Source organism: Thalassophryne amazonica, chromosome 15 (assembly GCF_902500255.1).
Source record: "Thalassophryne amazonica chromosome 15, fThaAma1.1, whole genome shotgun sequence".
NCBI lineage: Eukaryota > Metazoa > Chordata > Actinopteri > Batrachoidiformes > Batrachoididae > Thalassophryne > Thalassophryne amazonica.
Genome location: NC_047117.1, coordinates 75,039,601 through 75,053,730, shown reverse-complemented (window position 1 = coordinate 75,053,730; position 14,130 = coordinate 75,039,601). Strand labels below are relative to the sequence as shown.

The following is a 14,130-nucleotide window of genomic DNA, read 5'->3' as shown; positions in this document are numbered from 1 at the left end:
TAGTTTTTGATGCCAGTTTAGTGGTGAGAATTTTGACTATCAACTTATAAATGCTACACCTTCTTTTGCAAATAATAATAATGAAGTTCCAGCACTGTGGTACATGAAGCCCTAAATCAGGTTTTTCCCCTCCATTAGTTCAAATGGCTGCGGCCTGTGTAAACAGCAGTGTTGTAAAAATATGCAAATGAGTGAGATAAGGGTGTGAAGTCATGATAAGTATTAAGTGCTGTAGTAACACCAGTGTCCCATTACAATGAGCTCACAGCTCGGCAGTTAAGATCACAGCTGTTGTTGTTTCAAAAAAATTATGCATTGCTGCACTCCACAATTCCCCACACAATGAATAACGGCGATGATGGGGAAGGCTGTTGCATTGCTCAACTGGTGGCCGTGTGTGAGTTTATTATGTCTAGCCCGAGACAATTCTTCTTGCACTTATCATTGCCAAAGACGAGGGCTGAGCTGAGCTTAGACAAACCAGTGAATCTCTCTGATGACTCGCACATTCATCACAAACCCTGCTAACCTCTCTATTTCTCTCTCTCTCTTTCTCTCTCTTCCGCTCTCTCTCTCTCTCTCTCTCTCTCTCTTTCTCTCTCTCTGTAATCTCTCTGTTTGTGTCTGTAGTCTGGTGTCTATCATTCGAGGCCAGGTTTTGACAGCTGATGGAACACCACTGATTGGGGTCAACGTGACATTTGTCCACTATCCCAATCATGGATACACTGTGACACGCCAAGATGGCATGTGAGTATTCAACTCAACACACACACACACACACACATATGTGTGTGTGTGTGTATATATATATATATATATATATATATATGCATGGACTGTCCAGTGATAAGCTCAGGCCCAGAGAAGGTGGCGGCATTTCTGGATGTTGTTGATGTATGGCTTTTGCTTTGCATGGTAGAATTTTAACTTGCATTTGTAGATGTAGTGACGAACTGTGTTACCTGACAATGGTTTTCTGAAGTGTTCCTGAGCCTACGCGGTAAGATCCTTTACACAATGATGTTGGTTTTTAATGCAGTGGCACCTGAGGTATCAAAGGTCACGGGCATTCAGTGTTGGTTTTTGGCCTTGCGGCTTACGTGTAGAAAGTTCTCCAGATTCTCTGAATCTTCAGATTATATTATGGACTGTAGATGATGGAATCTCTAAATTCCTTGCAATTGAACGTTGAGAAACATTGTTCTTAAACTGCTGGGCTATTTTTTCACGCAGTTGTTCACAAAGCGGTGATTCTCACCCCATCTTTGCTTGTGAACGGCTGAGCCTTTTGGGGATGCTCCTTTTATACCAATCATGACACTCACCTGTGTCCAATTAACCTGGTCACTTGTGGAATGTTCCAAACAGGTGTTCTTTGAGCATTCATCAACTTTTCCATCAACTTCTCATCAACTTTGTTGCCCCTGTCCCAGATTTTTTGAAATGTGTTGCAGGCATCCATTTCAAAATGAGTAAATATTTGCACAAAAACAATAAAGTTTGTCAGTTTGAAGGTTAAATATCTTGTCTTTGTGACATATTCAGTTCAACATAGGTTGAAGAGGATTTGCAAATCATTGTATTCTGTTTTATTTACATTTCACACAACGTCCCAACTTCATTGGAATTGGGGTTGTAAGTTGTTAAGATATATGTTATGAATACTTGTTGTCAACAATACATGCAGTGATCTTCAAGGCATCACATAGTCTTGTCAGGTCTGGTAAACACTGTGAGATTTCAGCAATCTCACAAGTTCACTGCAAGTCACACTGAGCAACACGGATTTACTGAGCTTGGGTAAAATTCCACATATGATGCGTGCAGAGTGTGCGATGCAACACAGGATTGTGGGACAACACCTCATCACATCACCCTGACAACAGACGAAGAATCTTTTATTTGTCGACACCTCACACAAAATCTGTCACAATAGAGACAGTAAAGCTCATTTATTATAGCAGATTTGACCAACTTTATGTTTTAGGTGATGGTGACTATTTTTATCAGCTGTTTAGAAACACGTTCTGGATGCGCTTTTTACTTTTTCAAAGAAAGGACTGATCTCCACTTTGGCTACACTTTTCTGCCAAGAGGGAAAACATTTACAGGCTAGATGGTATCATTTCAAGGTGCATTTCTAGACGTAAGTGGTGGGATTTCAAACGTTGTCTTTTGTCACAAGGCTGCGACACCGACTGTCCTTCAACCTGTCACACAGTGAGATGTGAGACCACCATATTCAGAGCCGTAGCCAAAAATAATGCCTTGCTTCTTTTATGATGCTAATCTTTCATGTGGGACAGTGTATAAGGAATTAATTCCCTGCATCCACATCACCGCTGGAAGGAACACTTTGAGGAACTACTGCATCAGACCAGCGCACCCTCTTTAGTAGGGGCAGAACTGGAAGCTGATGGGGGATCATCATCAATTTCCCTGGTGGAAGTCACTGAGATAGTCAAACAACTCTGCAGTGGCAAGGCCCCAGGGGTTGATGAGATCCGTCCAGAAATGCTGAAGGCTCTGGGTGTGCAGGGACTGTCTTGGATGAGACGTCTCTTCAACACTGCATTGAGATCTTGGACAGTGCCTAAGAAGTTGCAAACTGGGGTGGTGGTCCCAATATTTAAAAAAGGGGACAAGAGAGTGTGTGCCAATTATAGGAGCATCACACTACTCAGCCTCCCTGGTGAAGTCTTCTCCAGGGTGCTGGAAAGGAGGGTTCGGCCGATAGTCAAAACTCTGATTGAAGAGGAACAATGCGGGTTCTGTCCTGGTCATGGAACCGACCAGCTCTTCACTCTCACAAGGATTGTGGAGGGGCCCTGGGAGTATGTCCGTCCACTCTTCATGTGTTTTGTGGACTTGGAGAAGGCATATGATTGAGTACCCTGGGAGATACTGTGGGAGGTGCTGCGGCAGTATGGAGTGAGGTGGTCCATTCTCAGGGCCATCCAATCTCTCTACTCACAAAACGAGAGCTGTGTTCGGGTGCTGGGCAGTATGTTGGACTCATTTCCGGTGGGGGTTGGCGTCCGCCAAGGCTGTGCCTTGTCACCAATCCTGTTTGTGATTTTCATGGGCAGGATATCGAGGTATAGTCGGGGGAAGGAGGGTTTCCAGTCTGATGTGCTCAAGGTGTCATCACTGCTTTTTGCAGATGATGTAGGATTGCCTATTAGTAGGGAATGCGGTCTTGCCCCAAGTGAAGGAGTTCAAGTACCTTGGGGTCTTGTTCATGAGTGAGGGGAAATGGAATGTGAGATTGGCCGGAGAATTAGCGCAGCAGGGGCGGTGTTGCATTCGCTCTACCGTACTGTTGTGATGAAAAGGGAGCTGAGCCAAAAGGCGAAGCTCTCAATCTACTGGTCAGTCTTCGTTCCTAGTCTCACCTATGGTCATGAGGGTTGGGTCATGACCGAAAGAACTACATTGCGGGTACAAGCGGCCGAAATGGGCTTCCTTAGGAGAGTGGCTGGTGTCTCCCTTAGAGATAGGCTGTCTCCTTTAGAGATAGAGTGAGAAGCTCGGAGTAGAACCACTGCTCCTTTGTGTTGAAAGGAGCCAGCTGAGGTGGTTTGGGCATCTGGTAAGGATGAGCCCTGGGTGCCTCCCTAGGGAGGTGTTCCAGGCATGTTGATCTGGGAGGAGACCCTGTGGAAGACCCAGGACTAGGTGGAGAGATTATATCTCCAGACTGACCTGGGAATCCCCCAGTCAGAGGTGGTGAATGCGGCCTGGGAAAGGGAAATCTGGGGTCCCCTGCTGGAGCTGTTGCCCTGCAACCCGATCCCGGATAAGCAGTTGAAGATGTGTGAAATGAGCATCCACATCACATTTTTTTCCTTTTCTTTTCTCGCTGCCAGGATTTTTTTTTTTTTTTCAGTTTCTCTAAATGAAAACTGAGTGCATGTGCGGCTGCATGCAGCCGCCTCCAGAACAAAAACAAAATCAAACCAACAAAAAACCCTTGTCTGTGATAACAGATTGGACATCCACTTTGTTCTTTGGTGAGAGTCAGTACATTTTAATTGATGTACATTACAAGCTCATCGTTGGTGATTTATTGTTGTCATAGAAACTAATTCCACAAGGAGCACTTTTTTCCCACTGAAAATGCTGAAACTGCTTGGATGAAACATTTGTGGGTGTTGCCTCAGTGCTTTTTCTACAGAAAAAAAAAAACAAAACGCTAAATGAACACTCAGGCAAATACAGGTTTTTATTATGACATATTTGTGACTTGATCATAAAGTCACTTACACCAGATGATGGGTATTTCACTGATCAATATGAGCTATTGATCAAATGTCTTGCCCCATTTGTTGTGGTCATATTATGAAACAGAAACAGCATTCAATAAAATTATAAATGATCTCCTCATGGCAGCTGATTCTGGACTCCTCACCATCCTCATCCTCCTCAACCTGAGTGCAGCCTTTGATACAATTGGTCATTCCACTCTCCTCAATAGGCTAGCTTCCATTGGCATATCTCATACTTCATTAGACTGGTTTACATCCTACCTCTCTGGCCACACTCAGTTCACCCAACCTAAATCCTTTAAATCCACCTCCTCCCCCGTCACTTCAGGTGTGCCCCAGGGCTCTGTCCTGGGGCCCCCTCCTCTTCATCATCTATCTTCTTCCCTTTGGTAATATCTTCTGAAAATTCAACATTCATTTCCACCGTTATGCTGATGACCCCAGCTCTATCCTACCTCTAAACCAGTGGTGTCCAAACTATTCCAGAATGGGCCAAGAGGGTGTAGGTTTTCCTTGCAGCCACTGACTCCAGCAGGTGATTTCACTGATAAACTCATCCCACCTGCTCAAAGGGATGTTAATCAGTGAAATCACCTGCTGAAGTCAGTGGCTGCAAAGAAAGCCTGCACCCTCTCGGCTTTTTCTGGAATACTTTGGACACCACTGCTCTAAACCCTTGCCCCCTCTTCCACCCACCTCCCTCACTGATTGAATCTCTGAAATAGAAACCTGGTTCCCTTTAAACTTTCTTAAATTAAACAGTAGCAAAAACTGAGGTTCTCCTCATTGGTACAAAATCCATTCTATCCAAAACCTTTTTCTCATTATTGATAATTCCACCGTTCTACCTTCCCCCCAGGTTAAGAGTCGGGGTGTCATCCTTTACAGCACATTATCCTTGCAGTCCCATATTAAAAATATTACTAGGTCTGACTACTTCCATCTACGCAACATTAATTGTCTTCGCCCCTCCCTTACTCCCCCAAACTCCTGCCATCCTAGTCCATAGCCTCATTACCTCCTGTCTGGATTATTGTAACTCTGTTCTCTTTGGTCTCCCTCACAAATCCCTCCATAAACTTCAACTGGTCCAGAATTCAGCTGCCTGTATCATAGCTCGAACCCCCTTGATCCAGCATATCAATCCCGTCCTCCAACAGCTCCACTGGCTACTTATTCCTCCTGATGCACATTGCTCTGTCTATTTTAGTGGTTTTATTGATTTTATTGTTGTTTCTTTTATTGGATTTTGAGGGGGGGTATGTTTTGTGTTGATCCTTAATGAAATTTCTCCTAAAGGGTAATCATCTAGATACACTAACCAAAGTAATATTTTTAGTTATTTTGCTCACGCACACACACACACACACACACACACACACACACACACACACACACACACACACACACACACACACACACACACACACACACACACACACACACACACACACACACACACAGGAGTGTTGACAATACCCCACTCATAATGTGGTGCACAGAGTAATAATAACAATGGCAACATTAAACACAATTAAAAAATACAAAAAAAGAAGCTGTGTAATTACGTAGACTACTCACAAAATCCACAGAAAAAAAGTCCAAATCTCCCAATCTTATGTACACAAAAAACAGTGCCCGTGGATGATGGATAAAAAGTGCCCGTGGATGATGGATAAAAACTGCCGTGCACACAGGGCTTCATAAATCTTCATTCACCTGATGAAATCAAAGGTGACTGTGCCTAAACACTGGTCAAGAGTGTGATTTAATTCAGTTGAGTTCAATTTATTTACAAAGCGCTAAATCACAGCAGAAGTTGCTCAAGTAAATGAGGCTGAACGCATCAGGTGCTGTGCTAATGCTGCTAAATGTTTTGCGTTTGATATAATTTTTGTGGCTTGAAAATGTCAGATGGTGTGAAAACTCCTGACTGCACATATTGCACAGAATGGTGTTCCTATGAAAACTTGCATCTGAGCATCATTTCAATGAAAAGTAACATTTCTCAGTGCTAAACAGCAGCACAGCTCAAAGGGCACCATGGAGCACCATTAATCTGCATTATGTTTTTCATGCTTTTTTGTGCGTTATTTTCACCGCCATTATTCATATATATATATATATATATATATATATATATATATATATATATATATATATATATATATACATATATGTGTGTTTGTGTGTGTGTGTATGTGTTTCTTCTGATGTGTATACATTCAGACATAAATCTGATCAGAATGTATCCAGCATCTGTTGAATTTGTATTCAGCATATGCACATTTCATCATTTAACCTTTGGTATTGTTTTCCAAACACCATGTGGAGTCGCACTTACAACATGAAACTACTTAACTGACAGCAGTTAATTTATTCTGCCACTTGCATATTAAATTTTTGTCTGTTGTGAATTTGCTACAGGTTTGATCTGCTGGCAAACGGCGGAGCTTCCCTCACACTCAGTTTTGAGCGTGCTCCCTTCCTCACTCAGTACCGAACAGTGTGGGTGCCATGGAATGTCTTTTATGTCATGGACACGTTGGTCATGAAGAAGGTGAGTGATGTGGCAGCTGACTGTGTCTTTGGTTGTTGACTGATGTTGGACTTTTGATATCTTTTCCAACCTGCTGGCTCACTGATCGAGTACTGAGACATGCAAAAGTCTATGCACATACTCTTCTTACCATCAGTCAGATGGCGCTTTCCACATAAATGAACAGGTTTTTGTTCTTTTGTCTCGGTTGTTCTCCAGCAATCAGAGACTATGCAGGCGCGTAACCAAAGAGACGAGGGGTCAGAATTCCCTTCTGGCTATGTGCGCCCCCCACCACCACCCCTTAGAATAAAGGTCCACTTTTGATGATGATAATAATAATAATAATAATAATAATAATAATAATATTTTAACAACTAAAACATTGTTCAATCAGTATTACTGTGACCTTTATTCCTACAATTCTGTACCAAGTGGAATTGACAAGCCATTAAAAATTTTTTTAAAAATAAATAAATGAAACAACAATGATTAGCTTGGCTTGAAGGGTTTTTGTTTGTTTGTTTGTTTTTTGCTAATGTGTGGCAGATCTGTTAAATTGTGAGGCATGTACATTGACTTTGATGTGCTTACAATTTGCCTTGTGCAAGTGTAATATCTAGGAAAATATCAGGACTCTGTGTTGGCAACTATGCTATTGATAGAATCTGGTCGAGATTGCCGTTTAAAAAGAAACGAAAAAAAAAACAGATCAGGACATCCCAAATAAATGTTCTTTTGTAAGGTATTATATTGCTAATATTACCTCAAAACAGCTGTCACAGCTAGTTTCCTAATAGTAATTATAATAATACTATATCCAAATATTGAAATGACCCCCCCGAGCATCTGCCCACCCCCTTTTAAACTGAAAGTTGGTTACGCACCCACCCTAATTTTTTTTTTTTTAATTTAAGTTGATTAAACGGCCATGAATTAATTTTGTGAGCCCAACACAAAATGCAAAATATACAGAGTTTTCACAAGGTTTTTCTCTTCACTTCCATGTCTTACCTGTGACAATGTCATGTACCGGGTGACCCACAATGTCTTTTGTTTTGCTTGGGGAATTTGTTTCTTAATTCATTATATTACACATACTGCCAGGATGTTTTTTTTTAATATCAGTAGTAGTTACATGACAATGAAGTCTATTTCAGAGTTTGCAGTGAGTGTTGCACTTTTAACCTCTGCATTGTGTATGTACTTTCCACTCCTTTGGTCTACCCTCGGGATGCCAACTCATGGTCCTCACTCCCATCCAGGTCACGGCACCAATTTAAATTCTGCAATGTGTATTTGCTGTCCACTCCATCGCTCCACCTTCAATACATGAACTCATGATCACTGGCAGTGTGTGAGTCAGGAGCTCTAACCACACTCAAAAAAACTGACTCATTGGATTGGATTTCCATCTAATAAACATATGTAGTCCCAACTAAATTAAAATTCAAATTACCTTGCATGGATGTGTTTTTTGAGTTGGTGCTACAAAAATGTATTAGATGGAAATCCTGCACATAATTGAATTGAGTTCATCTGACGAGTCATTTTTTTGAGTGCAGGAGGGTAAAACCCATGGGCCCTGGTGCCTGTTGGCAGAGCGGCATTGGGGAGTAAAGTTTACTGACTACCATATGCACAGCAACTCCTGCCGGCATCCGCCACACGCACAAGGCAGAACGGATCTGGCACCATCTGGCACTAAACGGGTGTTATTTGTGATGAAATCTTTTTATTGAAATATATGGAGGGGTAGGCGTTCCGATAAACATAATATTACCCACATGCTTGTGCACCCGCCCACCCACTTTTCAAGCAAAATTTAGCATGGTGCACCATGGATGTTCCAATGCGCAGATATGGTAGTAATAATAATAATAATAAAATAATAAATAGATTTTTAAAAAATAGCCTTATTTGCACTGCATTTTTGGAGTGGGGGAAGTTGGAGGGGGTCATGATTTATATATAGACTGAGTGGGAGACTTGCCAAGCACCTAAACTGTTTCATAGTTAAAGATCCATTGATGGAAATGTCCAACTGCCCCACTTTGTATGCTGCTGTTTCAGGAGGAAAACGACATTCCCAGCTGTGACCTGAGTGGTTTCATCAGACCCAGTCCTGTCATTGTGGCGTCTCCTCTGTCTACATTTTACAGAACGTCTCCTGAAGATGGGCCCATCATACCTGAAACACAGGTACTAAAACCCAAAGATCAGTGCCTTTAAACAGCGAGTAAAAAATTTGATGTGGGCCGGTCGCTCAGGTTGTTTCAAAATAAAAGATGAAACATGCAACACATAAATTGGTGAAGTTAAATAATATAAAAATTTTAATTGTTCCATTTTCAGAGATGCTTATCAATTGAAAATTGTATTCTGATGACAGAGACACAATGCATATGCTATATTTTCATTTTATTTTACTTTAATAATTTTTTCCGGTCATACATTGATCCATTGTGAGCTTCACCATCAACAGAATAAAGCATGTGTCAGTAGACAGACAGAATAAAATTTCACTCTCGCTGCCTCTTACCAATGATCTGTGCATACGGTTCATACACTCTAAAAAAAAACATTTAACCGCTCTCTCAACGAGAAAAAGTGATGTAACAATTTGCATAGATTTTTTTTTTTAGTTATTGTAACTTAGTCTTGTGGCATTAATTCAGTTAAAAGTTGAAATAACTGAGTTGAAATAACTTTAAAAAATCAATGCAAATTGTTACATCAATTTTTCTCGTTTGAGACAGCAGTTCCTTTTTTAGTGTGGTTTCTAAAAAACTTTTCAATCTATCTGATTTTTATGTATTTCTGTGATGACTGAAAGTGAATACAGTACAAAAATCTAAATGTCTGGCATACAGTGCCACAAATATATGTTTAAATAATTTAAAGATAAAATAAATATGAACATTTTAAATGAAGGTAAAATCCCAAATACCAAGCCCTATCTTTCCTTTTTATTTTACATTAAGTTTGAGCTCAACAGTTATGTTTTATAGCACCATGGATTGATTTACAATGGGGTTTTGCGGGTTCAGTTCCACTTTAATTAAGACTTGGGCCCTCTCCCAAAAGAGGTACAAGCTTCTATATACTTCAAGATCCTACCTGGAACTGTCTTATGTAATATGATTTCATGCACCCCTAAACTGGACCATAACATTCCATTTACTAAACTTAGTTGAACCCATGGAGCTGTATATAAGAACTAGAGAGCGCAGTAGCACTGAGCCATGTGCCGACAAGGAGGCGTGATCGCCATTTTAATTCCTGGCAAGTTAGTGATTTGCGTGCATAGAAGTTCACTTAGTGTCGTCAAGAAACAGGTGGAATATGCTGGAAAGCTGCGCATGTTGGCAAAGCCACAGACGGACAAACAAGGGAGACAATATTTCGTTCCATAAGTAAGTGGTTTTGGTTATTCTTGTCACTTTGTCCGTGATATTTGGATGATAAACAGCTGTATGTTTCCTGCCCGTACCTGTGTCACCCGATGACACGGACCATTAACTCTTCACTTAATGTCTAGTTGATATTTTTCACTGCTGGACCAATGTCTAGTTAAAGTACTTGTCATTAGTGATTAAAATTGTTTGACAAGACTGGGGATTTTTTTTTTTTTTTTTAGTTTGCACCTTGAAATAATGAGATTATAATGACCTGCGCTGTGCCACTCACAGTCACACCCACACATAGAGATGTGTACCCACACCACTGACTTCATGAATGAAACTCGGTCAATAAAGGATAATTGTGTGCAAATATAATATATGTATATATAAATGTATTGTAATGGTTTTAGGAGCCGCGCTGCGTTGAACACAGCAGCAGCTCAGCCGAGCAGCGCAGCTTAACAGCGCAGATCCGTGTAACTTTCAACACTAATATTTGGGAATGTGTGTGTGTCAGAGTACGTTTAATACTTTCCTGACATAATTTAATGTAATTTAATTTTACTGGCTTGATATCCAGGTCAAAATGGCATTTTAACACATATTTTGCGAGCATTTTTCTGAGTGTGTTCAGTCGCACATCTCCATTGAAAATGCATTAACATCCGGGAACTTCATCAATATTTTGCCCGGTTACGAGACGTGATGTTGCTGTCCATGAAGGGACGTTTTCATTTAGTGTGCAGCATTGGGACTGTGCTCTCTCGTTGTTATAACCAGCTCCATGGTTGAACCTCTCATCTGCTTTTATTACTCTCATCATTGCAATAATAAGTCTTTGGTCCAGTTTGTGTGTGTGTGTGTGTGTGTGTGTGTGTATATATATATATATATATATATAGATAGATAGATAGATAGATAGATAGATAGATAGATAGATAGATAGATAGATAGATAGATAGATAGATAGATAGATAGATAGATAGATAGATAGATAGATAGATAGATAGATAGATAGATAGATAGATAGATAGATAGATAGATAGATAGATAGAAAATGTAAAATAGATCCTATAAATGAAGAATAAAGCATTATTTAAATTCAGTGGATTTGTATTTATTCATTCTGATTACATTTTTTTAAGAAGATCAAATATTTTGGGAGAATTTTAAAATCTTAAATTTGTACATACGTATTTTAATGACTTCTCAAGTCTCACCTGTGGTGCCTTTACGGCCCACCAGAGGGGTGTGGCCCACATTTCGGGAAACACTACGCTGAACTCATTTGTTGTTCTTTTCTGACAGCAACAAAAAAGTTTATTCTTTGGGAAACAGCAGCAGCTCTATCAACACCAGCAATGTTTGAATGTAGGCTTGAAGCAACAGAGAAATTGCCAAACGGAAAGACATTTAACAGGCTTAGTCATGACGACAAAGACGGACACACACACACACACGCACAACTGCTGTCACAGCTGCAGAAGTATGGTTCTGGAATGCTTGTTTTTATAGGAAACTACAGTTATGTGCACACTGACGTGCACACACAGACACACACAACCCCACCCTTTGTCCTGTCTCTAATTGCCTATAAGCCTAATGGCACGTTTCTCTTGGCGGGCAACTGAAGCTCATCATGGAGGAATGCCGTAATTGCATACAAATTACGCCATGTTATCTTTGTGTGTGTATGTGTGTCTGTGAAGCTAAAGAAAGGGAAAAAGACAGAATGAAAAAAGGAAAGTGCTGTGTGACTGTGAGCGGAATTGAGAGTGTGGAATACAAAGAGAATCAGGGGTCTGCATGTGTGTGTGTGTTCCGTGATCGTCACATTGTGTTAACCGGTCCATCGAGGAAATAAAACAGATGACAGAACTCCATATGTGTCTTTATATTTTTACAACCCTGAACAAGTGCTCTGTAATTGCTTTTTATTTGACAAGCTCGCGTGTGCGTCCCTGTCTAAAGATGGAGTGTGCATGAAGTGTGTGTGTGCGTGTGTGGGTACGAGGTCTTGTGCAGATCAAAAGCAACCAAATGGAAAGCTGCTCCTTAGCTTTTGGTGCTGCTGAGTCCATTAGACAGGAGGGCAGTTAAAGGGCAGTCTTAAAGCGAAGGTAATGAAGCTGTAATGAACACTAAATGCCTGACTAATGAAAAGGCAATACTGGAAGTGAAACATAATACCAGAACACCCAGAATGGATCATTACCTAGCCATCATATTTTTGGGGGGGATTTTTAAATTTATTTTTCTGACGGAGCTCCGTCTTCCCCTCTATATTAGGAGCCGTGCTCCTTTTCCACAGTGGTCTCCTCCTGGTCATCATCAGAACTCTCCTTTTAGCGCCTTTGTGTGTGTGTGTGTGTGTGTGTGTGTGTGTGTGTGTGTGTGTGTGTGTGTGTGTGTGTGTGTGTGTGTGTGTGTGTGTGTGTGTGTGTGTGTGTGTGTGTGGTGGGGGAGGGGGCCTTACCCTATTTTTAAAGGTATCTGTCATTAACGTTCATTTCAGCATGATAGCAATCGTTATATGTACCTTCTTGGTTTTATAACATTTCATATGTGTGTGTGTGTGTGTGTGTGTGTGTGTGTGTGTGTGTGTGTGTGTGTGTGTGTGTGTGTGTGTGTGTGTGTGTGTGGTGGGGGAGGGGGGCTTACCCTATTTTAAAGGTATCTGTCATTAACGTTCATTTCAGCATGATAGCAATCGTTATATGTACCATATTATTTGTCTGATCATAAAGATTCCAAAAAGGTATAGTTTGGACTATCAGTGAATGAATGTTATGGAGTTATGGGGTAAAAACAGAAAAAATGCTGAAAAAGTTCAATTTCAGTTTGTACAGAGCAGTCAAAAATTAAAATTGCTTCAGTTTTGGTAAAAAGTGATGCAAATTATTAGTTAAGTTAATATGGTTTTAAAAAGGAATAGTTTGCATCGTGTATCATGCTTAGTTATCATGTTACGGGGTAACATATGTCACATGTCATAGAATCCATTGGACACCGACATCGTTTAACCTTTACTTTGCAAACCAAGCACTCAACACCGTCAAAACTATTCCATTTATTAATCCTACCAGCTCAACCAGGTGATAGCTGTACCGCTGACCGCTGTACTGTACTGAACAAGTTCCCTACTTGGCCACCTATTGAAAGTTCATGTGGCTACTCGGCATTTTTAAAAGAGTAATGTCTAAGGAGTATGTGTGCCAAAATTGGTGCTTGCATCACCATTTGAAGGATCCCTCTGGAAATATTCACTTATCTGCTGCACTATGCTAAACAGCATAGAAAATATCATTCTGTTCACATGCTAAATATCTTATTTGGTGTGCAACTTTACACACACACACACACACACACACACACACACACAAATGGTGACTAAAATGTTCTAAATGCATCCTTCTATTGTTCAAGACTGTAAAATGCATTTTACAGTTTTGGACACCATCAGTGATGAGTGCTTGCAATCTTTGTTTCAACAAAATGCAAATCAGACTATTCAGGAGATGACTAAAGCTTTTATTTAGACCTTCAACATTTGAGGAAATAAATATGCTTAGACTGAAAATGTTTGAAATAAAGAATAATTCTGCAGTGTAGGTGAATTGGAAGGTTTAAATTGACCGTACATGTGCATACAAGTGTGAATGTGTTTGCCTACATGTGGCCCTGCGATACTGCGATAAAAGTAAATTAATCTATGGTTTGTGCTCCTGTCACGAAAAGTGCCACATTTGCATGATGGGAGCACAGAATGCGGGGTGATGCATGCGGTCTGTGGGGGTTATGGTTAGGGTTAGGGAAAGGGAGAGGTTTAGGTTTAAGGTTAGGGGAAGGGGTAGGGTTAGAAATGTATTTTTTTTTTTTTATGTTACGAAAATGTAACTCATTTTGTGACGGGAGC

At 40.6% G+C, this 14,130-nt stretch overlaps 1 protein-coding gene across 11 annotated transcripts in view; it reads left to right on the top strand.

Annotated features, from left to right (window-relative positions):
* Positions 1-14,130, top strand: part of LOC117525661 (teneurin-3) — a 564,186-nt gene that overhangs the window by 413,156 nt on the left and 136,900 nt on the right. For all 11 annotated transcript variants that reach the window (XM_034187585.1, XM_034187583.1, XM_034187580.1 and 8 more), the window contains 3 exons: positions 631-750; positions 6,699-6,831; positions 8,884-9,012. In XM_034187585.1, the coding sequence (XP_034043476.1) occupies positions 631-750; positions 6,699-6,831; positions 8,884-9,012 (382 nt within the window). The remainder of the gene's footprint in view (positions 1-630; positions 751-6,698; positions 6,832-8,883; positions 9,013-14,130) is intronic.